We start from the raw sequence: 27,927 nt of genomic DNA, 5'->3' as shown, positions 1-27,927 counted from the left end.
CATCCGGAACATTGCCACAGATATTCACTTTCCACCCGGAACGGCAAAGCGATGCACATTAAAACATGGCGGCCAACATAGAGCAAATTTTTCAAGATTTCATATTAAATAAAATCAGAGAAATTGAAGACCAGAATGAGGACAAAGCGTATGTTGTTTGTTTGTATTCTTCTATTGAGACGTTATTTGAAATTTCACTGAACAGACATGTTAGTCGCTGCTGCAGCTACCGGTTGCTGCACCAGTTGCCAAATAAAAGATGAAAGCTAACGTTGCTTAGGTTTGTTTTCAGTTAAACTGTACCGCTAGGAGCGAGGCCATTCGTGGACGCGGGAGGTCGAAAAGAAAGCCGAGAGAGTCCGTAAAGTTTAAAAACAGTTCATTAGGTTTGAAGCGGACATTTTTCTATTTAAGTCACTGCCGGTTTTAATGATAAGACTATGAAAAGAATTCGAAGCAATGATAGAAGAAACCTGAAACCTCTTAAATCTTCAACAGGCATGACTGTTAAACACCTCATCTGGATCTTACTATCCAATAAGCGGTGCAGGGAGAGGCTTCAGAATATTAGACATTTAATAAACGTTGGCTGACTCTTTCTGGTCAAACAGTAACACGTATTTTCTCTGCCTCTGTCCATCAGTGATGCTAAAAGAGTGGGTGACTGCAGTAACATGGATGGAGCAGAAAATGCCTCTACAAAGAGACACAAAGACGTGAGAAGCAGCAGTTCGCACAAGAAGCACAAAAAACACAAAAGCAAGAGGAAGAAGAGGAACCGAGAGAAGGAGAGTAGTTCAGAGTCTGGGGCAGACCTGAAGCGAAAAAATAAACACAAGTCAAGGTGATCCTGAAAGCACATGCTGCAACATCCACAGTCAGAAAACCTGTGTGCTCACGTGCTCAGCCAGCAAATATAACTCCAAAGAAAGCATGTGATAGTCTGAGAGGAAGGGGCTGGGCTCACAAAGGAACCTGTAACTTTACCTGTGCATTATGTCCAGTTTCAAAAGTCAGTGAATGAAGGGAGTAAAAAGGTTTACTACATACACGGTGGGATAACGTGTAGCCCGCAACCTAGATCGTTCAGGGGGGCAACACTACTGTACAAAAACAGCCAATAGCTTCCTGCCGTTTTACTGTTAATTATGACTGTTTAAATGTGCCTAATTCAGGCTTTATCTTTGCTTCATAGAAGAGGAACACCAACGGAAAGAAAAACAGAGCAAGGTACGGCTCTTTATTATATTGTCAACTTTTTGAGCATCGAGTGTTTACCGCAGATAGACATGGTATATTCACAGCTGCCCTATTCTGTGGCTAATCTTTATATATGTTTTTAAAAAATATTTTCAGTAGACAATCCCCTTGTTCGTATTTAAAAGTTAAGTCACTGCTGACCAGCTGGCCCAGGCCCTTTTCAGTCTCATGTTCCCAGAAGCTGATTGGTTTGACATTGTCCCCGTCTTTGATGTCCTTCTTTAGCTACATGAAGACTCTGGTCCTTTGTACTGTATTCTAACTGCACCCTTTTCAAGGTTTTGTCTGCTCTGGAAGGCAGCATGTCTGTGTAGGTTCTCAGAGACCATGTATGTCCACTGTGAATGACCATCATTGAACAGAGGGGGTGGCTTAAGACACCCACCTACAAAGCAGTCTTGATATCCCTTCCCAGGTACCTCAACACGCACTCGCATTTTGCGTCAGGTGACCTGATAGGTCACATGATAGGGTGAGGAAAAGTCTCCTCAACCTATTATTGATCATGTGCCTCATCACATGAGCCAAGCTGTTTAAAAGTGTGTGGGCCAGTTGACTCACCCTATCATGTGTCTGTGTAGATGAACTGACGCAAAATGTGAGTGGGCATTAGGACTAGGGATGGGTACCGATATCCGGTGCCATTTTTTTTCTGAGCTGTCATACACTCTGGATTCCAGCCAATCATTTTACCTTTCCAAGGATAGTAGGCGGGCCCAGGTACGTACGTTCTGTTAGAGCAGAGCTACAGATTAAAAACGCCCAAGGCGAAGCTGTCAAAGTCTGGCTGTACTTCACAGCAAAAGATGCAAACTCAGCAGCAACAAGTGCTTTAAGCTGATACTGTGATACTGTCAAAGGAGGTAACACCTCGAATCTGATGAAGCACCTGGCGACGCATAGCGTTGTTTTAAAAGCCGAGAAATGCGCCGTATTTGATAGCTTGCTGCGAGACCTCACACCGAGCACATCTACTGCGGGTGTGGTAAATTTCCATTAGTGAGTTAGCGCGGATCGCCCCGTGCGTGGGGCTAGACGGTGGTTATCATTTTGCAGAAAAAAAGAGACTGCTAAAAATAAAAACATGAGAGGTTTGTGTTCTCCATTCTTTAAGCACCGGCAACGTTTCAAAAGTACAGATTTGGCACAGATAAAGCCTAAACGATACCCACCCCTAATTAAGACGCCAGGGAAGGGATTTCAAAACTGGATTGTAGGTGGCAGATGGTTGGTGTAGTAAGCCATCCGCTCTGTTCAAGGATGGTCGTTCACAGTGGACATAGATGGCTTCTGTCAACTCTCTTTTAAACTCTGGTGTCCTCGAAAGAGCGACCTTTGACCTTTAGATGCAGACGTACAGCTGAGTCTTGTCCTGTCCAGGTGGCTCTTCTATGTTGTGCCGTGCGCTTATGGAGTGGCTGTTTGGTTTCTCCAATGCAGAGGTCTGAGGTCTACACACGTTTTCAAGAAACTGAAAGAAGTCCAGTTGCTTCTCATTCCAAGCTCCTTAGATTACGATGTCTGGAATGACTGAGAACCTACAGACATGCTGCATAACCAAACTCAGAGAAGTTGAAGAGCAAAACAAGGGCCAGGTTCAATAGTGTATTAGTAGTTTCTATTTGAGTAATGTGACAATTATCAGTGTGGAATTCTCTAAAAACTTCTTCAATACTGCTTTAATGATGTAGACATATGTCTTTTAGCCTAGTCCACAGGGGGCCATCCTTCATTAAAGTTTACGTACTGGTAGATCATTTATAAAAACTAACAACGAATATTGCTGGTAAGTGGCTATAATCTAAGACGCGTGCTTTGTTGTCCATCTTCGGCATGTTGTCGTTTCACCACAGCAGACCCACATAAACAGCATCTGCTGTCACATCATCCAAGTGCAGTCAGACTCTGTGAGCTCCACGGTTCTCCTTTCCCATTTCCTTGTAAATTCTGTCTACGTTGCCATATGTTGTCCTGTATATGTCACATACAATATTTTTTGCTGCAAAAATATGCAGAGCTGGTAAACTGTTTTCCAGGTGGGGATCGTGAGAGTAAGTCCAGATGCCGCAAGAAGCACTTAATTGGAAAGAGGAAGAAGAAGAAAAGGAGGAAAGACGATGAGAATTCATCAGATACTGACTCTGCTTTTGTGTTAAAGCATACTAAACTAAAACGACAGGAGGAGCTGCCTGATATAATCCCAAAACAGGTGAAAACAAAGTACTTTCATTGTGGTCCCAATACATAAATCAGCTTTAGTTTCTAATACAGATTTATCCCTTTGCTTTTACTAAGAGTAGGAGAGAATTCCTTTCTCATGTTTGATTTGTCTGTAGTGTTCACAAGTAACTATGTCAAGTAGAATACACGTTAAATTTATGTACTGCTGTCCTTCTGACTGCGACTGTAGCTTGTTAGTCTGTTCTTGCAAAGTCGTCACCGTCGGACTGTTTAGTTGGACTAATTATCTTAGGAGGAGCGAGTGTCCTGCATTTGTTGGGCCAGCGTCTGAGGCGGGACATTGGGCCCGATTTAGCCCCTGCATGCGAGCTTTTATCTTTTTCATTGTAAATCTTAAGTGTGTTGATTATAAGTCTGTGTGATGATATTTTTGTGCTTGGTAATAGTAATAATACAGTAATATATTTCTGCCTGTTACCATTAGATCCAATACATAAGGCTTAATGAAAAATTCTTCAATTTTCAAATTCAAGTTTGGGCCATTTGGTCGATTCAGCCACTGACTTTGAACCAACTGTTTGATTGTGAGATAATTAAGAATATTTCTGCTAATGGGGAGAGATGAGAAGCACAACCATGAATTTGTCCTCCAGAGTGAGACTGTGGCTGCAGGGTTCTGGTGTGCTGTCTCGAGGCATCTGTGGAAGAACGGCCTCTACCTCTCGATGAGGTCAAAAGGGTTTCGCTTATAAAAACACAATTGTTGCTTAAAAGCCGCCCTTTTTGTCAGATTTTCCTTCCTTCAACTTCGCCCACTTCCACAAAATCAAGTTGAAGACTCTCCATTTTATACACATCCAGCTTCCTCTGCAAATGCACAAGTGAATGGACTGAGACTGCAACTCTGAGGGTGGAAGTGTGTAACAGTCACACTGAAGACGTTCTGAGAGTGCATGGGAAAATAACTTCGGAGGGGAGATGGGTCAAATAAATTACATATTGATGTAACTGGGGCAGCTTTGGCTCAGGCGGAAAAGCCAGGATAAGCACATCACAGTGAAACCTGAGTCGCCCCGTGTGATGGTGTGAAAGTGTGTGTGGGGGTTTAATGAAGCTGGTTATAAGAAAGCACTTTGTGTGGTCAAATAGTTGTTAGTTGAAAGTGCTATATCATTACCAGTCCATGATACACTCACGAAAGAATAATGAAAATAAGGTTTATTTTTTATTGCTCTCTGACAGGAAAACTCAAATAAAGGAATAGAAGATGAGGAAAGACGTGACAGGCAGGGATGCCATTCACCTTCACATTCCTACTCCCAGTCACATTCCTGCCCAGTGAAGAACTCTGACTCTCGGACTCGACACTACCGTCAGAGGTCTAGGACTCGCTCCAGGTGGGAAGCAAACTTTGAACGAAATGTTGATGGCTCCTCCTCTGTTTATTTTGTTATACAAACTGTTTTCCCTTCAAATCTGTGGGCTGATGATCCTAATTTGCCAAGACGGCTGCCAACAGTAAATGTACCGCATTTATTTAGTATTTATTCTACCACTCTGTAGACTTTACCTGACATTCCACATTCATGATTTGGATTTATGAACTTAACCAACAATACTTTGACATGCTAACTGGAAGATCTAGGAACTACTACCAACTTTCTTATGTTCAGCTGTCCTCCGATGAATGGTTGACCGACTCCACCTGCCTGTTTAAAGGTTAAAGAGACAGACACAATATCTCCCAGTTAATGTAAAATAAATGTTTGCAAAATAATGGCAATATTTATTTTTCCATAATAAATATTGAGTCCTTAGTAAAATTACTAGGCTTTTAATCAGGTCGTGTTGTGGCTTTTAGATTAAATTTAAAAGTTAAGCTGCTGTGTAAAATATAGACACAAACAGAATGTGGTGATTTGCAACTCCCATAAACACATTTTATTCACACTTGAAAACAGAAAACACATTGAATGTTTAAACTAAGACAGTTCCGTTTTTAGCACGGTGGCATGGTGGTTAGCACTGTTGCCGCACAGCAAGAAGGTCCTGAGTTCAATTCCAACATCAGGCCGGGGTTTTTCTGTGTGGAGTTTGCATGTTCTCCCCGTGTTTGCGTGGGTTCTCTCCGGGTACTCCGGCTTCCTCCCACCGTCCAAAGACATGCAGCTTGTGGGGATAGGTTAATTGGATAATCCAAATTGCCACTAGGTGTGAATGTGAGTGAATGTGAGTGTGAATGGTTGTCTGTCCCTGTGTGTTGGCCCTGCGACAGACTGGCGACCTGTCCAGGGTGTACCCCGCCTCTCGCCCAATGACTGCTGGGATAGGCTCCAGCGCCCCCCGCGACCCTGAAAAGGATAAGCGGAAGCGAAGAGAGCAGAGAGAGCAGTTCCGTTTTTATTCGGTTTTTATTTGGCTCATTTTGACTTTGGTGGCAGCAACATGTCTAAAAAAATGGGATGGGGGAACAACAGGCTGCAAATGTACAGTGGGGCAAAAAAGTATTTAGTCAGCCACCGATTGTGCAAGTTCCCCCACCTAAAATGATGACAGAGGTCAGTAATTTGCACCAGAGGTACACTTCAACTGTGAGAGACAGAATGTGAAAAAAAATCCATGAATCCACATGGTAGGATTTGTAAAGAATTTATTCGTAAATCAGGGTGGAAAATAAGTATTTGGTCAATAACAAAAATACAACTCAATACTTTGTAACATAACCTTTGTTGGCAATAACAGAGGTCAAACGTTTACTATAGGTCTTTACCAGGTTTGCACACACAGTAGCTGGTATTTTGGCCCATTCCTCCATGCAGATCTTCTCGAGAGCAGTGATGTTTTGGGGCTGTCGCCGAGCAACACGGACTTTCAACTCCCGCCACAGATTTTCTATGGGGTTGAGGTCTGGAGACTGGCTAGGCCACTCCAGGACTTTCAAATGCTTCTTACGGAGCCACTCCTTTGTTGCCCGGGCGGTGTGTTTTGGATCATTGTCATGTTGGAAGACCCAGCCTGGTTTCATCTTCAAAGTTCTCACTGATGGAAGGAGGTTTTGGCTCAAAATCTCACGATACATGGCCCCATTCATTCTGTCCTTAACACGGATCAGTCGTCCTGTCCCCTTGGCAGAAAAACAGCCCCATAGCATGATGTTTCCACCCCCATGCTTCACAGTAGGTATGGTGTTCTTGGGATGCAACTCAGTATTCTTCCTCCTCCAAACACGACGAGTTGAGTTTATACCAAAAAGTTCTACTTTGGTTTCATCTGACCACATGACATTCTCCCAATCCTCTGCTGTATCATCCATGTGCTCTCTGGCAAACTTCAGACGGGCCTGGACATGCACTGGCTTCAGCAGCGGAACACGTCTGGCACTGCGGGATTTGATTCCCTGCCGTTGTAGTGTGTTACTGATGGTGACCTTTGTTACTTTGGTCCCAGCTCTCTGCAGGTCATTCACCAGGTCCCCCCGTGTGGTTCTGGGATCTTTGCTCACCGTTCTCATGATCATTTTGACCCCACGGGATGAGATCTTGCGTGGAGCCCCAGATCGAGGGAGATTATCAGTGGTCTTGTACGTCTTCCATTTTCTGATGATTGCTCCCACAGTTGATTTTTTCACACCAAGCTGCTTGCCTATTGTAGATTCACTCTTCCCAGTCTGGTGCAGGTCTACAATACTTTTCCTGGTGTCCTTCGAAAGCTCTTTGGTCTTGGCCATGGCGGAGTTTGGAGTCTGACTGTTTGAGGCTGTGGACAGGTGTCTTTTATACAGATGATGAGTTCAAACAGGTGCCATTCATACAGGTAACGAGTGGGGGACAGAAAAGCTTCTTACAGAAGACGTTACAGGTCTGTGAGAGCCAGAGATTTTCCTTGTTTGAGCTGACCAAATACTTATTTTCCACCCTGATTTACGAATAAATTCTTTACAAATCCTACCATGTGGATTCATGGATTTTTTTTTCACATTCTGTCTCTCACAGTTGAAGTGTACCTCTGGTGCAAATTACTGACCTCTGTCATCATTTTAAGTGGGGGAACTTGCACAATCGGTGGCTGACTAAATACTTTTTTGCCCCACTGTAAGTGAAAAAAATGGAGGAAGATTTTGCAACTAACTGTATGAAACACTCTGTGCTTGATGACAGCACTGTTGATAAATATGTTTCACTGTGATATTACTTCATCCTGCAATTATGTGATTTCTATTTTTACTTGTAGCTCGTCAGAGAAGAAAGATGTAGAAGATGAATCCTTTCATTCCCACCAATGGCCTCCAAACTGGCCCAAGCCACCTCAGGGCAACCTCAGCAACACTGAAAGTAATTTACAAGCAGAAGAGTTGACTGAATCAAGAGTAATAAAACGGCAGACCTCTAACCACAGTGAAGGAGAGGAAACAGAAAAACTAGGTAAGACCTGTATGAAATGGACGTTGGTTTCCATGACTGAGCAGGTCCTGAGTGTGTTGTGATGATTGTGGCTCATAGTTCATGGGAATCAGATATCCAGGATCTCAGAATATTAAAATCTTAAATTTCAAGTTTGAGGAAATCACTGTTCAAACAGTATAAACACCATGTATCCAGGAATAATACTGTAAATCTTACTCAAAAGCTATTAACACAAATTTGGGGTGGCTGTAACAGCAGGGTCGTTTAGTAGAAGAGCGAAAGCGGATCGTTGAATGAAACGATGACCCAGAACTGGTTTGTAAAAATGCTGCAGCTTCAGTGGTGTGGAACTGGCTTGGCTTTCGTGCGTCAGATACACAACAAAGCACATTATTTGGTAGAGGATGCTAGCAGGGCCGTCGTTATTACCGAAACGATTTTATGTGCACGGCGCTCAAAAATCTGTCAAATGTTTCAGTACGACTTTGCTAAGCTACGAAGCCGCACCGCTTGATGGATTGTTGGAGCATTACGGCTGTCGTAGGCGGAGCCTGGCGGAGTGATACGTACTGTGCTTCAACATAATATTACCGTACTGTGTGTGTTTAACCTCTTTTTAAGTTTTGTGGATATGATACATGGTTATGTTCAGGATATGTCGGCCAGTTTCCACTTAATTGAAAGGTCGGTGCTCGAGTCTCTCGTCTTCACTCTTAAATATCTTTGGCCAAGACGCTGAACCCAACATTTTCTCTGATGAGTTCATTGGAGTGTGTGTAATAGAAGGCACTTAGTGCTCGTGCGAATGGCTGAATGAGGCATGTTGTATAAAGGGCTTTAAGGACTTGAGTAGAAAATGTAAGAACTAGCTCTGATCACATTTGTGTGGGAAATAGTGTTGTATAAAACAGTACCTGGACCCTTGTTCGCACGGCTGGGAACAGTCAGTTAGCCACTGCTGCACACAGCTGCTCCTGCGGACCTTCCTGCCACGCTGCCAGTTGGTCCTAAGTCAGCCTCACCGCAGCATCAAGGCTCGGCGGCTGGTGGCAACAGACCCACTTCGCCATCCCGGTGTCTTGCAGCCGGCTGACATACGTGGACCTCCGGCCTTATCCGACCCTCCTGGAAAGTGGTGCAGATGGTCCTCGGAGGAGAGCCCTAGCTGGTCCAGGATGCCTTGTGGGAAGACTCAGCGCTACCACTTGGGCTTCCCCTAAGAGCAACGGGAGCAGCCGGGGAGCCGACTCCTCTGCCGGCCATCGCCTGGAACACCTCCAAGAAAGCTTGGAGGTCCACACAATGCTTCTGCTTCTGATGCACTGCCACTTAGGGCAGGGCAATATGGCCAAAACTATTTATCACGATATATATTTGAAAATTTGCAATATCGATATAACTGACAATATAATTGACACTAGACAAAACACTTTACAACTCCACAACTTTATTAGTGCAAAAACCCCATCAATGTATTTTCACTTAAACAAGCAGCTGTTTTTTATCTGCATTAAAGTTATATAAAAATGTAACAGTGCAAATTCGTTGCTGACAGTTTAACCAAAAGGCATTTCCAGTGGAAACTGGCCGACACATCCTCAGCATAACCATGTATAATATCCACAAAACTTAAAAAGAGGTTAAACACACACAATACGGTAATATTATGTTGAAGCACAGTACGTATCACTCCGCCAGGCTCCGCCTACGATAGCCGTAATGCTCCAACAATCCATCAAGCGGTGCGGCTTCGTAGCTTAGCAAAGTCGTACTGAAACATTGTTAACAGATTTTTGAGCGCCGTGTACATGAAATCGGTTCGGTAATAACGACGGCCCGCTAGCATGCGCTACCAAAAATAGTGCTTTGTTGTGTATCTGACGGACGAAAGCTAAACCAGTTCCACACCAGTGAAGCTGCAGCATTTTTACAAACCAGTTCTGGGTCATCGTTTCATTCAACGATCCGCTTTCGCTCTTCTCGTTCTGCGTCACCGCCATGCTTTATCGGTCATGTGCGTATGAAAACAAAGGCACTGCGCATGCGCGTTTTACCCAAATTCTATCGCGATATTTCATTTTCTTATCGTTGCCCAACATTTTACCGGTGTTACCGTGAACGGTTTGACATGGCCCAGCCCTACCGCCACCTACTCCCGGTGTATTGCCACCAGCTCAGACCCAATCTTCGCCAGTGCCTCCACCGGCTGCGGGGGTTGGGGCTATGACATGCTGGTGTCCTGGGTTTCGGCTCCACCCAGATTCTTGTGCAAACTATTATTTTATGTTTTGCACTTTACAGTGCTCTGCTCTCTTTTCTCTGCGATTTCCGCTGCCAGCTCCTCCACCTCCAGCAGATCTGATCAGATATCCCCCCTCTCTCGCCCCAGGCGCTACTGAAATAGGGAAGGCATGATTAGATGATGCTCGCCAACTGCGAAGACCAGCCTCCCCTGATACCACACCTTGAACCTGCTGCTTCACTCCTCCCCTGCAGCTGAGCCATCAGCCTCAACTTGCCACACATACACACTATAAATCTGGTGATAATAGAGATAACTTGAAAAATGTCATTTCCTCTCTAGTCTTACAGACACATACACAGTTTTATTCTAAAATACTAGAATAAAACTAAAATAAATACTTTGTAATGTCCAATCAGTGCTTTGTGTTATTAATAGGTGTGGCTTTTAATTTAGATGTATTTGGGTTTTTTCAAGCTGTGGTCTTTGTCATGTGATTTTCTAAAAACTTCAGCTTCTAGTGCATCCACGTCCGTGCCAAGCCAGTCCATATCTGCTAAACATCACCTGAGCACTGAGCCTGGCTTGCTTCAGTGCAAGGCATCAGAAACGTCCTTTCCTGCAAATGTGAAATCTGCTGGAAAGAAAAGAAAAAAGTCACCACAGAAGAAAAAAGAGGAGAAGTCATCAAAGAAGCAGAAAAAATCCAAGTCACCACGTAGAGGCTACAAGAGAGAATCTAGATCCACGAGCCCTTCACTTAGGAAGAGATCACGCTCAAGGTAGGTCAGGGGGTGGAGTGTGTTTGCGCTGGCTTACTTACCTGGAGATAATTTATCTGCATTTGAGAAGCATGATCACACCTCACACACGCCTTATGGTTCTGTTCTATACATGACATCCATACACCAAATAGCCCCATGGACCCTCCCTCCCTTTATTCATTCACCTCTCATTAGTACACGGGAGTCTGCCTCCAGTCTGCATACTGCTAGATTGTGTTTAATTGTTAGCAGTAGTATTCATCCATTGCTTATAATTTATCACTGCTCTTGCACAAAGAATTTAAACATTGAAAAAATCCTGTTGTTTGGTAAAGTAAAGCATTAATTTCACTCAGTGAAAGAGGACAAAGCTTTTAGTGCTAAAATAGACACAAAAATACATTTGTGAAATTGAGTGTGTGCATTTGTGTGTAGATAAGGCATAAAATAGTGCTGCATGAATGTGTGTGTGGTGGTTTGAGTGAACAAAAAAGCCCTATATAAAGTTTATACAGACCCATCACAGTAGAAATGACTGTCATAGTAATTTTAGGCTTTTAATCGTTTCTTTGGACTCTTCCTTTTCCAGGCATCTTTAACACGTTTAAAAAACTAGCATTGAGTGCACGAGTTTGAGTTCAAGAACTGACCCCATATCCCACTGCTCACCATTGGTGCTAGTTTCAGTCGTACATAAACAGTACGTGTATCTTAAGGCTGGGAAACCTGCAGTCAGCTGAGACTGAAGAAGTCACTTGAATGAGTGACGAAACGTTTCTCCCACTCAAAACATCCAGATCAACAGAATCAACTTTTGGGAACAACCTGAACTGCTTGTCAGACAAATTAGCTGCTTACCTTGGACAACTCGTCACGTCCTGCTCTCCTGTCCAGCCCACAGACTGTCTTTTCAGAGAACCTGTTACAGTGGAGCCTGAGCCCACAGTGAGTGGAGCCTGAGCCCACAGTGAGTGGAGCCTGAGCCCACAGTGAGTGGAGCTCTGAGCCCACAGTGAGTGGAGCTCTGAGCCCACAGTGAGTGGAGCTCTGAGCCCACAGTGAGTGGAGCCTGAGCCCACAGTGAGTGGAGCTCTGAGCCCACAGTGAGTGGAGCTCTGAGCCCACAGTGAGTGGAGCTCTGAGCCCACAGTGAGTGGAGCCTGAGCCCACAGTGAGTGGAGCCTGAGCCCACAGTGAGTGGAGCCTGAGCCCACAGTGAGTGGAGCTCTGAGCCCACAGTGAGTGGAGCTCTGAGCCCACAGTGAGTGGAGCCTGATCCAGATGTGTAAAGCTGTTTCACTGAGTGAAGCCACCCACTGGCAAAAACATAAAACATGTTATACTTGTTCACATTTTATAAAATTAAGTTTACTCAGTTGACTTGAGGAATGATGCGTCCTCATTATGATGATTTCTTTCTAAATCATAGAAGCTGTGTTATTCTGTACCACAGATTAATGGTTTCAAATATTTCTTCAGCATTAAAGTAATCCAGTGACACTTGTGTGTATTTCCACTCAGTAAACAATAGCTGTTGATACTTAATTCACTAAACTTTATCTTTCAAATTGTAAACAAATGCGCTTTAGAACAGCATTTGTCGCTGGCACAGTGTAACTCAGTTTAACACAGTAATCTGAAGTGTCCATCAAAGTGGCCAATCACATCAGGAGCCCATCCTCCTTTGGGCTCTACCTCCCGACAGTCAAAAGTAAGTTTATTCACGTGAGCAGGATTTCTCTCTGAGTGCAGGGAGGTACCTGCAGGACCCTGAAACTGTAGCAGTGCATGCAAAGCAGACGCCCGTGCGTGCACGATGGCGTCAAAGTCATCCTGTTCCACAGGACCACGGCCTCATTTAGAGGTGGCAACTTGCTTCCCCACAGTTGCAAATGCAGTTTGCCTGATTATGTGTTGGCAAGAGTGTTCTGATGAAACTAGTGCTTCCTGGCCATTTTGCAATCACCACATTGTCTTCATCACATCTAGTTTTTCAGTCCATGGAACAGAATCATAGAGGAGGGTGCCCAAAATATTTATCACAGTTGTAGCTGTACACAGTGGTTCTTGAAAGTTTGTGAGTGCTTTTATTACATTGTAAAGTTTCACCTATGAATATTTGTATACAGATGTTGTTTAGCAGTTGGTTTTTTGAAAGATAAATGAGACTGCATGTTGCTTTGTAGGTCAAGGGGCCGCAGGCCACGGCGGTCACGCTCGCGGTCAGTGTCACAAAGTCGGCGGAGGGTTGCATACAGCCAGAGAGACCGTTGGAAGCGTGAGCCGAGCCATTCCCCTGTGCTAATCCTACGCAAAAACAGGTCGCCCTCACGGAAACACGGCAGCTTGAGCAACAGCCCTCACCGTATCAGTGAACTGGGTCAGATATTATGAAGTCACTCGTGTGAATGTAATACGTGCCATTTTTCCTTTTTGTTACTTGTATTTTGGTGCTATTGTATATAACAAAGAGGAGGCTGCTGTCATAAAGTAACTGTAAATAAGTTAGCGCCTGATTTTTACTAGGTGCCAGTTTTTACTAGAAAAAACCTCTAAAAAATGAAGTAAACCTCTTGTTTACTTCATTTTTTAGTTGCTCACCTTTCCTTGTCAACTTGATGCTTCCCCCCCCCATGATAAAGCTCAAGTTTAAATACTGTGAGAACAACAGGGGATTCAATGTTGTACTCTATCATGAGTCAGTACCAGTAAATATATGTGGGATCCTGTATGTTATGGGGTGGCTGTGAACTCCAAGTTAGTGTGAATAGAAAAAGTGCTTGTCTGAATGATGAATTAGGCAAGTAGTATAAAGCACTTTGAGTCTGAGTCCATTACCTCTGAAAGATGATGGTTATATGTTGCTTCTGACTATGTGATCATCACACTAACTCCCATTAATTCATTTTGTTGTGATGATTTACTTGAGATTACAATTTTCTTATCTTCTTTACCGCTAAAATCATATGCTCAGATTTCTATTTTAAAAAAAGGAAAATAAAACTGTATATAGCTGTTAGAAACTTCATATTATGTATTATGTCTAAAAAATGTAAGATTTATTTTTTTGTTTCTCAGATAAGGAGCAGTTGTTGGAAATTGCTAAGGCCAATGCTGCTGCCATGTGTGCCAAAGCTGGTATGCCTATCCCTGCTAGCCTGAGATCCTCAGTGCTTCCCCTGGCTCTGCCAACAATGGCTATGAATGCTGCAATGGCCAGTATGACTGCTGGTAGGAATTTGACTTTCCTCTTTCCTGCATGATTTTTTCCTCCTGTTATCACTAGGGATGGGTATTGTTTAGGTTTTATCCTATACCGGTGCCAAACCGGTACTTTTGAAACGGTGCCGGTGCTTAAACGGTGCTCGAACCGGTGCTTAGAGAATGGAGAACACAAACTTTGTCCTAAAACCTCTCATGTTTAGCTGTTTTTTTGTAAAAAGATAACAATGTTAGCCTTTTCTGCAGCTATAGGACATATATGCTATCTCTCTATCAAACAAGAAGACAGGTAGACATGTAACTACGACGGTGTTTGCTAGTTCACCTTACATGCATTAATGTAATAACGTGGTTAGCCTACTCAACGTAAATTACACACGAACAACATGAAGCTACTCACGCAGAGAAGAACGGCTGCTGCTGCATCATCATCCATCTGCTCTAAAAGAACGTACGTACCTGGGCCCGCCTACTATCCTTGGAAAGGTAAAATGATTGGCTAAAATCCAAAGTGTGTGACATGTCAAGAAAAAAAAAAGCACAGAAAAAAAGCACCGAAATGTGCGCTGCTTTTCGGTCTGGTTACTACCGTTTATGTCAGAACACTGGATACCGTTACCCATCCCTAGTTACCGCTGCTCCATCGATACAGATTTGGTCATTTCCTTGAGGGGACTGTTTAACTTAGTTTGAATCTGTCTGTTTGGAATGAAGTTGTAATTTATCAAAATGTACAAATACAGACATCCAGTTGACTTCTTTCTTCAACAGTAAACTGCATCTCTAATAAAGTTGGGCAATTGGACGGATATATTGACTATAGGCTGAGCCTTTCACCAGTCGTTTTTTACAAGAGCGATTTATTTATTTATTTGCCCATGAGTTGGTTTGCTAATAATGTTGGTTGAAACTAAGAGAAGCAGTCAACGGAAAACATAATAGCGCTGTTTTTAGCACTATAACTGTGTTTATCTTATCACACACTCGACCAAACAACAAATACAAAATTAAACAATAAGTAAGTTAAAAATCCAAATGTCTCTTCCTGCGAACATTAAAAAAAAATCTGATGTAATGTTGAGTTTTTTGTGTGCTTTGGCTCATCTCAGATAAATAAATAAATGAATGAATAATCCAAAAAGTAGCAATATTAATACTGAAACAAGAAAAGAAGGTAAAATATTCAAACAAATCTTATCAATTCTAAACGTGCATGATTACGTTGCTCCGCCCATCGAAAAGTCACCTGCGTGAATATATCACCTGTTGTCATTTATTGGACTGACGATTGTCGGTTGGAAACTTTTCAAATATCACCTAACCTTAATCCCTGATGTCTTTTCTTGTGTGTGAGTAGTTCTACTGCTGATGAGTAAGTTTTCTGGAGCAAAATAACCATGAAGGTCAAGTGAAGTGTCGAGTGTGTTGAGTCAATAAAATAAGTACTATAAGCAGAATTACACGACTGAAGCTGAAATGTTCGAATATTATTTGAGTCAGCTGTTGTGCTTCTTATTCACCGATTTGTGTGTTTTGCCGTGTCTCCTCTCACTTGTAGCCACTGTGACAGCAGCCTTGACTAACATTGGCACTTTGTCGTCACTGGTTCCACTGCCTTCCATTATGCAGAAGCCACCCGTTGCCCCTGCCCAACCCAACATCGCTAATTTGGAGGAGGTGAAAAGGAAAGTAGCAAAGCAAGCGAACAGCATTAGCATTAAAGAATTTACTGACGTAAGTTTCATGTTTTCTATGTATCAAAACAACTAAAGTTAGTGCAAAGGACAGGCCATCGTATGCCAAAAGAAAACGGTCACAAGCTGAACAGGCAATGAGTTAAAACACTGAAGCACTCCATGATCCTCTGTGATCCAGGCCCTTGTGCATGCTCACATAGCAACGATGAGCCTGATACTTAAAAATGATTTTGGATTTAGAGCATGGATTTACATACATCCAACAGTTGTTGTATAAAATATGAGCTGATTCAAAGAGGGTCAGGTGGGATTTTCTTTTCCAGATTTGGTTAATGTCATAGAGTGAGCCTTACATTAAAGGACAAGTGCATTACGTTTTGTTAAAGCTCTGCCGCTCTACCTTTATAGGTGGAAAGGTCTCTGTCTGCTTACATACAGGATCCTACTCAGATCATAGCAGTTCTAAAGTACAGTTCTGCAGTGTTCTGTAACAGCCATGGAGATCTGCAGCCTGCAATGTGGAAAAACAAGAGCGATGCGTCGTAGTTACATAGCTTACTCTTTATATGTGTGTGTGTGTTTGCAGAAATGCAAGATGATTGCAGACAGTACAGAAGAGCTGCCAGTGGCAGTGCCTCATGTTTCAGATGAAGAGGATGATGAGAAACCTTTTGGAGGAGCAGCTCTACGAGAACCAAAAGCAATCACCTTCAGTGTTAATGTAATATGCACACGTGCGCTGCATCGTGTCTGTTTTAAATGCAGTTAGACCCAGAAATATTTGGACAAACACGCAGTTTTCATAGCTTAGTCTTTGTACACCCACAACACAACACATCTGAAATGCAGGAGCTGAAATACCAATTAGATGCAGACTTAACTTAAATATAAGTGATACAGCTGAAATGTTACGTGAAACTTTTAGGATTTACAATCATTTTGTTACACAATCCTTTCATTTCAGAGGTTTATTTATCTTGGATATTTTAGGAATTCTTTACAGGCATTAAAATCCATTTTCTCATCAGGCCAAGTTCGCATGATTGGCTCATTGCGGAGTATGCTGAAGGTTATCATCTGTCTGTGCGATTCATTTAACTGAATCTGAGCTGACAGTATGTCCCTATACACATGACCCTGTCATCACATGCAGGTTTCTTTGTCACACTGTTTTCTTCCTGTGGTTCTGGTGTGAACTGTGAACTGATTATCTTAGTTTCAACTTTCTGAAGAATGCTATCCCAAAACTGGGCAGATGTTTTGAGTGGTTTTTCTGTTCTTGAGCTGATGTCAATTATATAACTCAGTTCAAATTCCCAGATAGGGAATAATATGGTGAAAGTGGGAGTTTCAGAAGAGCGAGGGAATGAGACTCGCTGCCGTTTGGATTTCACAAAGAGGATGTCAAACATCCGGTAATTTGCAAAACATGCAGCAAAACTATTGCTGCAAAAGGTAGCAGTACCTCAAATGTATTCCACCAGCTGAAAAGTCATAGCTTTGTGAGTCTTTATGTTTGACTTTTGCTTGACTCATTTTGGGTTTATTTTTGATGGCCTGGCACATTCTCTGTGGGCAGGGACAGGAGGAGAGAAGCTGCAGAGAGGCATGTAATGATGGGGTCACCTGGTCCCTCATAGGGTTTTTCTGGTGGATATAGTCGCAGTTGTGTAATAAGTAACTTTTTCGAAAAAAGAAGTAACCATTTCCAATTTTTGTCCAATCAGAACTCAACAGTTCGTCCAGCAGTCCGTAGTGATGCAGGCATGGCCAAGGAGTTTCCAGTGTCTTCAGGAACACAGCATCGTAAGAAGGTATGAAACTCGTTTTTATTAGACTGAATAGAATCACTTCCAGTGTGCATCTCAGTGCTACGTTTCTGTTCCACTTAACCGGGATGTCTGAGTTAGCATCTTCCTTTCTTTAGGTCAGCAGGGGGCGTGGCCATTTCAAAACCATAATATTTAGATTTTGCTGCCATTTTGCTGCTTTCAAGTCATCGTCTTGTTGCATAAACAACATAGTAACGGACTCTAGCCTTGAATTTTCTTCTTAAATTTTATTTATTTATGATTTCTTTACAAAGTTTTCAAGGGTTTGAGGGGCTGAGATAAAAGCACGAACCCCCCCAACATGCTTTATGGTAAATATGAGGTTTTGTTGTTGGTGTGCAAAATCTTTTTTTCTCCCAAACATGTGTTGTGCATTTTTGTTGAAAAGTTAAGAATACAAATTTTTATCTGTCCCAAGAATTGTGTTGCAGGATAGTTTGTGGGAGCAGTAACCATGACTACGACGGTGTTCTTCCTTAATTTTGTTCTTTTTGTTGTTGAATGAATGAACATCTTTGTGGATCTTACTTTGTGGTCGTGGTGGGAACTTTGCAGGATGTCGAGAGAACATTTAACTTTTACATTTCCTACATTTTTGTGCCATTTGTCTTATTAGGAATTGGTTTCCATCTCAGGAGACTTTTTGGGCTTTCGAGTTTAATGGATATTTAATATTTTTTCTGGGGCCATGGTCGAGGCACTTTTCACACCATCAATATCTCAACAATATTCTGTTTGTTTCTTCATCTCGGGACGATCACATGCAGACATTTACAAATTTAAAAACCACAAAAAGAAAAATGGGGTAATGCTGTATGAGAAGAAAGGTGCACGGTGGCAGACGTCTCAGCCTGTAGCTGGTGGTGCATTAGATATGTCAGTTTGCATCCTGATTGATCCACAGGAGCAGGGCACCTCTCAATACCCCCCAAAGAATCAGCTGTCCTGACCATGTTCGTCATTTGAGTTCAGGAAGTTCCTCTCAGGTCACCATTACCTCGTTCCCAGTGAAACACAAACAGATACTTCAAATCTTTTATTCCCTTGGCTATTAGATCACTTAACTCTGACACACTTAGATTGACTTCTTTGTATGATCGTTGGTGGACACATTTCTATTTTTGCCTGTGATTGCATGAGCAGGTTGTGGCTAAGCTGCAAATGAATTGTCAGAATCAATAAAATGATCTGAATCTGATCTATATGAACAGTAAGCATTGAAACAATTCTAGCTTCAGTTTATTCTTTGAGCTGCACTTTGTATTCCACAGAATAAATGTCTCCCTTTAAACGGATTAATTGCAGGTAATTATCAAAGAAAATGTCTTTTAATATAAACCCATAGTTACTTATCTAATGTAATGTGTTACAGGAAGGAGAGGGACTGGGTGCTTATGGAGAATGGGTGCCAGTTGACAAAACAACCGAGAAGGCTGCTGTTACAACAAAGGCCCAAACAAATGTTCTGTCAGCAGCACCCTCCTCCTCCTCATCATCATCAGGGGAAACGGCAGCGGTTTTGCAGGAAGTTATTGAACAGCCAGCGTTTGTGACAAACAGTGACAAAGTTTTTCCTGACCCACAACTGCAGGTGAGAAATGAGATACAACAGAAGTGAACACCTCTCACCTTTTTAAAGATGATTTGGGCGATGCTGGTGAACAGTGCATGGAGTAAATGTGATTGTGTGATTCCACTATGCCAGGCATTACAGTGTTTAGTTGGACAAAATCCACTGGATATCCTGTACTAATGCTAGCAAGCTCAACCAGGTCTCTTCTTCCAAGAGGTGGATTTACCACTTATCTGAAAGGAAGTTGGAGATAAAATTCTTAGGCTGAGTTTTTTGGAGTGTTTGTATTCTTAGTTCTCCTTAGTTGAATTATCTAGTTTGTTTATATTCTCTTGTTGTTCCTACTATGCCTTCCCTTTATTCCCTGTGCCTTCTGGTGTCTTTCTCGCTGTTTGTTTCTGTCTTTCTTCACTCTTCCCATATTTAAACCCTCAGTTTGCTTCTGTTCTTTGTTGCATTTTCCTTCATGCGTCCTTCCTCATGTGTTTCCCCAAAGAAGGTTTCGTTTAACATAAAATGCAAAACGATCCAAACAGTATGTTGTTGCCATTTGCCTGGACCGTGATTTGACAGTGTTTGTCTACAGTGATGGGACAAGATTACTCCCGTCCCACCAAAGACGTGCTCTGAGGGAAGGCACAGAGACATTACTTTTATTGGACTGGAAAGGTCGCTGTTTTTAAAATGCGGCTTAATGAGATGCTAATTAATGTTCAACTTTGACAATATCAGCGTTGAAACAGATTTTGTGTGGTGAAGGCAGAGCTGACATGAATTTTCCTGGAAGGATCTCTGGGGATATTTTGTCTTGCTGTGTGGGAGAGCTCTTATTTTTACACTGCCTGTCTGTGGGAAACATTGTTTAAATGCTTTACAAAAGTTAAATGAAGTATGTAATTGAAACATAGGGTGCAATTTTTTTATGTGGTTCGAGATTTTATCTTCTCTGAATTGTTGAACTGCTGTGTTTCCACACCTTCTGATTTATAAGCACTAGATTTGGTGGCAGGCATGGATTGATTTGGAAACCACAATTCTGCACATAAAGTGGCTGAATTTGTAATGTTGTTATTGACATATAAAATGAGAAAATGGAATTTAAACAGTTTCTTGAAAACACTTCCCAACGCTTTAGTCTTTAACGAGGTAATCATCAGTAAAGTGAAGTGTTTATGAACAAACAGGTGAGCAGAGATTTCTAGATAAGTGGGGCCCTGGAGTGTGAACCAGCCAGCAGTGGGCTAACACAAAGTCTCAGCCACACAGCTGCCAAACCTTTGACCAGTTAAGAGTTACCAATGAACCCAGTATGCTTGTATTTAGGGTTTTGGAGGAAGCTCCGTTTTCTTTGTTCAGTTTGCTTTTTTCTCCAAATTACAGGTAAACGGATAAACTAGCTGCAAAACAATTGAATGGTTTAAGATATTTTTGTATCACGGACTTATTCAGACTGTAAGAGTTTAAAACAACTCTAGTTTGGGTCTTCTCTCCTTCTTAACCCTCAAACCTATGTCTGACTCTCTCTGTTTTTCTGTCTCTCCAGCAAGTAGACATCACCCAGGCTGTAACTGAACGAATCAAAGCTCAGAGGCGATTGGCTGAGAACCCCTATGACATCAGTGCCATCCGCATGCTCACCCGAGCACAAGAGCAGGTAATAAGTCTCAAAAGAATAAACGTTTAAAGCAGCTAACGTGCTCACCATAAAAACTTTATATTATTAGCAAGTGTGAAACTATGAAGATGCTATAATAGCAGCATAATCACACTGTATCACCACTCTGGCAGCCTCAGTTTTAGGTGCAGCATGTATATGTTGTTCTGGGTTTCAGCTCCTAATATCATCTTTTTTCAATAAAAACAAAACATGGCTTTTCTCATTTTGTCAGGTCAGCATTTTGTAAAACAGGAAAATGGACAAAAGATACAAAAGCATTTCATGTTCAGTGTAAATGGTTCTTATAGAGTGCTTTGCTGCTTACACAACTTGCCTCCTTCACCCATTCAAACACATTTGCACAAGCACTTTGTTCCATGCGCTCTAAGTGCTTTCTACCCAACAGTCACACACATTCGAGCAACTTGGCGTCAGTATGTCGCCCAAGGATGACATGCAGACCGGAGCAGATGGGGGTCGAACCACCAGCCTTCTGATTAGTAGATGGTAAAAATGGTAAATGGCCTGTATTTGCACAGCGCTTTACTCAGTGCATAAGGACCCCAAAGTGCGTTACACTACATTCAGTCACACACACATTCACACACTGGTAGTAGGTGATCTGTCCCTGGTGTACCACTGCTGAGACGTTACTCACATATTAATACTTGTATAATGTTGTAGCTGGTGAGTTCACAGCTAATTCTGAGTGTTATAGTATTTTATGCGTATTATACAATTTCACAAAAGCGTAAACTTGGGAAAACATTAGGCTTTGATTAAGTGGTGGCTGAGCCTCATAAATATCTGTGCGGCTGTCATGAGTGTGAGGTGGAGCTGCCACTTTGATACTGACTGCAGCAGCTGCAGTTGATCTGTTTGGAAGCAGATGTTTTGTAGACGCTTCGTGAATGAAATTAGTCTTAATGATTTATGTGACAGTGTTTCTTCTATAAAATCAAAAAGAGCAGCCAGAGGCCTGTGGATCTGTCAGAAAACCTGCCAAATCAAATCTGCATTCCCACCCATGGTAGCAAACGTGAAGCCCAGAGAATGGGGATAGCTAATCTCGGAATACTGACAGTTGTGTCAGACAAATACAGACATGCTTAAACGCTCTTATTTTATAGAAGTGTCCTTTTTCAATAGGTAGATGCTTGGGCCCAATCCAACACGGTTCCTGGTCTTTTCACTGGTTCAACTGGAGCCCAGGTCCTCAGCTCTGAGGAGCTCTCGACCAGTGGACCACAAGCATGGCTGAAGAAGGTAATGTACACAGCATTCAACGCAAAAATCAAGCTTGATTTAGTTTTAACCCCCTGGTAGTCATCTCCTAGTGAAGCTCTGCACCACGTCTCGTATACTATACTCAGTATTTTCACACTGAGCCTCACATCTGAGGCTGTTAGAAAGCAGAGGTTATAACTCTTCTAGAGAATATAAAGGAAAAGACGTGCAGTAGTGCAGCCGTGTCATCACATGCGTACTGTAATATACATCCAAAAGCTTGAGTGCAAATAGAAAGTGATGCAAGATTCAACCCTTTTTTTCTCAACAACAGCAGCAAAGAAGTGTGTAAGTTATTGTGCAGCCTCTTCTTCCTGTCTGACACAGCTGGAATACAAACAGTGTGTTTTTAAGACAGCAGCCGCACTCATCACTGCTGTCGTGATCAAAACCTTTGGAGTCTTATCGAATCGCATGTTCTCAAAGCATAAACATGAAGAAGACGTATCTGCCTGCTCTAATCGATCGCTGGTTCACGTTCAGTTCGAGTTAAGTGTTACCTACATTTAACCTGCGTGTACTTCACTGCATGCTGCAACGTGGGTTGTATTCAGTGGTTGAGAGGAGGCGGCAGAAACACTCGGCAGGACGGTCACAAACTCACGACCACACTGGGAATTCCACAGTGCTCGTCCGTTAATAAACACACTCTTCATCAACCTTACACGGCCCGGTTGAACGGCTGCTGTCTCATCATATATGAAGCGAGCAGTGTTCACACAACCCGTAACGTTGCTTTGAGTTAGGGAGGTAAAGATACGAGGTTCATCTCAGTCAGCGTTCATGTGCAGCATGTTTCTCCCACAGCATGGGCAGCAGCGCATACTTGTGACATCACAAAACATCACCTTAGGCTGTCTTAAAGAGACACCACACAATTGCGACTGTGACAAGGAGCATGAGAAGAAAATGTTTGCGATGAAAATGTGATAACACATCCTGTCCATCCCTGCGCTCGTGTAGATGTTGTTTTCTTTCTTTTCTCCCTTCTGACTTTTTACTGTGTTGTTTGTGTTCTGACTAGGACCAGTTTCTCAGGGCAGCTCCAGTGTCAGGGGGTGTCGGGGAGTTCCTGATGAGAAAGATGGGGTGGAAGACAGGCGAAGGGCTCGGAAGGAACCGCGAGGGTACCGTGGAACCCATCGTTATTGACTTTAAGGTTGACCGCAAAGGTACGAGAAACCAAGTGATGCACTTTTTGCTGCTGAGTCTCGACAATAGATGCTCACACAAGCTTTGCAAGACGGTGATAGTGAAGGCAGTGGGATCTATATGGTGTCATATTGCATGGATTTACTGTTATTTGGCCACAAATATTAGTTTATAGTACGATTCTCACATTTCACTCTTTAGGGAAGTGTATGGGTGATATTATAAATAATACCACATTATTGATGTTGACTTTAATGTTTTAGGTCTAGTTGCTGAAGGAGAGAAACTACAGAAGCAAACTGGTGGACTGGTAGTAACCAAGGACCTAATGGGTAAAATACACCTGAATTTGTTTCCTTAAAGATGGTGATACTGTTGACCTTTAGTCTTGCAGCTCATCAAAAAAACCCAATCAGACCCACAGGAGCAAATACAGAGTAAACTTGTTCTACATGCATTTCTTTATGATAACGATGGTGCTTAGGACCAGTGAGAGGCAGAGAATCAGACCCTGCTGTTAGAGGTTTCTGCTGCGTGAGTGTCATCTGTGAGGGTGTGATAGCTGGAGAAATCTGACAGAATGAATATATTACTCCACCAAATCTGAAATCCGTGTGTATCAGCTGACATTTAGGATTGACAGAAGAAGATAAAACAGTATTTGTGTCCAGAAACGAACCAATTTGCATGTTAAAGAAGTTACTGTTAAGTCCATAAACGCAGCAGCACTTACATGTTTAGGCATTCACCTCTAAAAGGAAAATTCCAACAAATACATAAACAATAAACAACCATGCCTGTCAATTACAAACATGCTGCTGCACGTCTTTGGTAAATCCAGGAAGTAACTTTTCATTTCCAACGTGCAGTTTGCATTGTAAGTCTGGCTCTCAGCCTTCATCCACAGGATCAAAGTATCGGTAGCATCAGAACAGTGTGTGTAATTTATCCTCAGCAAAGTGATGTGAATCAGAACAAAGGTGCAGATATACGTGATTATGTGCAACATACTTACGCAGCTCTGCCACTCCAACATATAAAATGTGCAAAAACAAGAACAAACAAGCCGCAGTACTGATATTTTCCACAAGATGGCGATCTCACATAAACAATAAACAGAATTCTCTGAACTGTTTTTGCAGTCGATCTTTTTTCAGGAATAGTAACTTCTAAATCTGCAGTAAACCGCAAAAGCTCCTGCAAGGGTCTGAGCTGCATGTCAAACATAAACAAGGACAAAAAATATTCGTCATAAATATCAATGCTTCTGTAGAACATCTCTTCCTCTGAGCGCTGTCCAAATCTAACGATGTCCTTTTATCTGTGTGCAGGGAAGCACCCGGTGTCTGCTCTCATTGAGTTGTGTAACAAGAGAAAGATAATGCAGCCAGACTTTGTTATGGTCCATCACAGTGGTCCTGACCACCGCAAGAATTTTCTTTTCAAGGTGGGTCATTTTCATTCTGCGTGAAGCTGGCGACAATCTGCACCTTCTCCACTACGTCATTAAACCCCACACAGTCACTCTGTGCAGCTGGAGCTTCCTGCTCTGCAGGGCTTTATAATCGAGAGGCAACAAAAATCATCTGACGATAGTAATCACATTACTGCTGGTGGTGGGTAAATCACCTTATATGACAAACAGTGTTGGCCTTGAAAATAGTAATTACTTACTAATTACTGATTACTTCTCCAAGAAAGTAATCCCATTAGTTTACTGTTTACTCATTTACGCATTCAGGGGTTTCTCTGTGAGCGTCGCGTTCCCGTGGCAGCATGCTCGCCGCTCGCCACTCGCCGCTCGCTCACATTTGAAGTTTCATTTTTCGCTGTAGAAAGTTTTCTTCCCACGCAGAGTGAACAGTGGATTTTTACAGAATCAAACTCAAAGTAATGTGATTACTTCCAAGCGTTGAACGCTGCATGTACTCTCTCTGCACTATTTTATCCATTGTTGATCTGCACACGTCTGTTGCTGCCACGGGCGTCGCACGCTCGTACGTCGTTGTCATGAGACGCTCTCACAAACAAACCACGGTTTAGTAACGCAGTAACGCAGCGTGCTTATGGGAAAGTAACAGTAATCTCATTACTTTTGGGTAACTTACAGGTGCATCTGAGAAAATGAAAATTATAAATAGTGATCTGTGTTCGTAATATCCAGCATCTCAGGGGGAGTTTGGAGTCTCTGCTGCTTCCCAGTTGTTGTGGTGTGGTGTCAGTTTCAAAGATGTTACTGTAGTGGTACAATGTGACTGTAAAGATGTACCAAGAAATGTATGTCACAAAGGGAAGCACCTGATTCTGTTATATACAGCCAGCTCTTTATTCCTCTCGTATGCATTTTGGCCTTATTTAACTTCATTTGTGACCCTATTGCCAACTCTTAAACACATGTTTTTGTATATGTGATACTTTTTTATTTCAATCTATTTGATCAAAGATGATTGAGCACCACACAGGTGTACTTCCTAGCTCGTGTTATTGTCCCTCATGCTAAATCCTTGAGAGTGCATGTAATTAAAAACCTTTTTAAAAACTGCTAAAAATGTGTTTTAATTGAATGCATCAGATTCACGTGTTGTTTACGATCCCAGAAAGTGGATTTTGTTAATCTGGACCTGTGTTTGTTGGATGTTGTTAGTGAACAGAGTTATGTGTTGTGTTATCTCCAGGTCACAGTGAATGGTGTGGACTACCAACCCCAGACAGCCAGTCCCAATAAGAAGCACGCCAAGGCCATGGCAGCCACAGTTGCCCTGCAAGCTCTGGGAGAGGTAACCCACAGCTCTGACAGTCACGTCACTTTTAATATAAGTCACCCTGCAAGTGTGTAACTACAAAGAAAAGAGTGGATCCGCTGTAACTGATTGCTCAGCGAGAGCCTTCAGTCTACACTGGCTGCTGTAATAACTCAACAAGTTTTGACACAATTCAAAGAATCTATTGCTTATGTAGTTGTGACTAACTACATAAATAAATGTAGCATTTATTTATGTAGTTAGTCATAAGTCTGTGTGCTGTGACCCTGAAATGATCGAGAACCTTTATGTCACCGTGCAGGTTCAGCCTCACAGAGCAGTGATAGTGTGCAGTTGAAGGGCACTTCTTCTGAATGTCTTTATGTGCTTAAATCAACAAAGAAAACACATCAAAAAGATTTTATTTAAACATATACAGATGGATAGTATGAACCGTGAACGTAATCACTTCTGTTTGCGTCCTTAACCTCTTAAGCCCCAACGCCCCCTGATACGGGGGCAAAAGGCAGGAGATCAGTCAGGCTCGGGGCTTAAGAGGTTAAAGGAGCCAAAACCTTTGGCACAGAATCAACAATCTAAAGACGTTATAGGATACAGTAGGAAAATAGACTAAAATGATAAAATTCCTTTTATTTTGAAGACTAACGTAAATGTTTTTGTAATGTAATTAAGGCATTCTGAAAGTTGTACTACACATAGAATTTAAATAGCTTTTATTGCTTTTTAAATCCTGGTGGCATAATCAATAATAAAAATGCAAGGTTGCATTAATTTTTTATTTTCTTCTATCCAAAGGTTCCTGTGGATGGACCAGGACTCTACACTGGCCCTGTCTTCACTGCTGCTTCTACAGGCCCGCTTTTCTCTACATAGTCATGCACACATTACAAATGTAATATGGACCCTGTTCAAGGCAAACATTTTGATTTGTCACAGTAGGAAAGCCCAGAGCTCTGAAGCTGGTCCTGTGGTTTGTGCCATGGTCCATCTACTTTCCCAGTGTCACAGTGTCTACCTGGCTCCTTAATTGCTTAATCAACCAGGGTCATGTGGCCCTGTCCTCCCACCCATTGGGTAACAGGCACAGGTACACCAATCACACAGGGTACCTGAAAACAGACTCAGGTGTCTTTGTACTGTTAGAGAACACCTGAAGAAAATGCCACACAAAAAGGGGAACCAACTGTTGTGAAGTAACGACAGCTACCACAGCACTGCTACAAGGTCTTCCATGAGTGGTTTAGATAGTTTTAGTTTGTCACCAATGTTGTTTTTTTGTTTGTTTCAGTCCCAGTGATTAACCAGTGTTTCCACTCTGGAGGCTCATTTATATTTCAAGAACTACCACCTTTGGCACATAACATGAGAACAATGAAAGCAGGTTCAGAGTGCTGATCGTGACCAGTGTTATGCCTATAAGACATCACACCTTTTCTAAAGGTACTTGAATGATCACCTTGTTTGTTTTTGTAGGGGTAGGAGTGGTAAAAAGTGATCATAGTAAAAGTGGACGATGTGTGCATGCGTGTGTGTACATATGTATGACAAATGTATAGTTTAGTAGCAGTTTAGCCCTATATTCTATTAGCTGATCAACACTTACGTCTAACACACAGCCGACAGTCTGCAGGACATTTCTCATAGTCACACAAAAGCAGAAGCAAACTGGACTGTTAGTGAAAAGTTGTATCTGTGAATGACAGCTAATGTTAGTCTTTGTGTTACATTGATGACCTAAATTTAAACAAAAGTGTTTCTCATACAAGGCTGTTAAACTTTTATTCTGGCCTTCTAAACATATGTATACAGAAATAAAGATTATATTTATGTTATTTAGTAGACGGACTGCATTGTCTTTCTTTGTTCAGAGTCCTATACCAGCACTCTTTAGCACT

At 42.2% G+C, this 27,927-nt stretch overlaps 1 protein-coding gene across 1 annotated transcript; it reads left to right on the top strand.

The window, feature by feature from the left end:
* The first annotated feature begins 15 nt into the window (after positions 1-15).
* Positions 16-27,871, top strand: sonb (SON DNA and RNA binding protein b). The gene is made up of 20 exons (XM_080876825.1): positions 16-148; positions 644-844; positions 1,196-1,230; positions 3,297-3,469; positions 4,684-4,838; positions 7,672-7,862; positions 10,601-10,868; positions 13,037-13,230; positions 13,929-14,081; positions 15,631-15,806; positions 16,356-16,490; positions 17,497-17,583; positions 18,974-19,192; positions 20,718-20,828; positions 21,981-22,097; positions 23,143-23,290; positions 23,534-23,602; positions 24,602-24,717; positions 25,946-26,047; positions 26,828-27,871. Exons 1-20 carry the CDS (start codon positions 66-68, stop codon positions 26,903-26,905), a joined length of 2,811 nt encoding a protein of 936 aa, XP_080732951.1. The 5' UTR covers positions 16-65; the 3' UTR covers positions 26,906-27,871.
* The last annotated feature ends 56 nt before the right edge of the window (positions 27,872-27,927 follow it).

This window comes from Rhamphochromis sp. 'chilingali' (genome assembly GCF_963969265.1).
Source record: "Rhamphochromis sp. 'chilingali' genome assembly, chromosome: 3".
NCBI classification, from domain to species: Eukaryota; Metazoa; Chordata; class Actinopteri; order Cichliformes; family Cichlidae; genus Rhamphochromis; species Rhamphochromis sp. 'chilingali'.
This window is presented reverse-complemented; position numbering and strand designations above follow the sequence as displayed.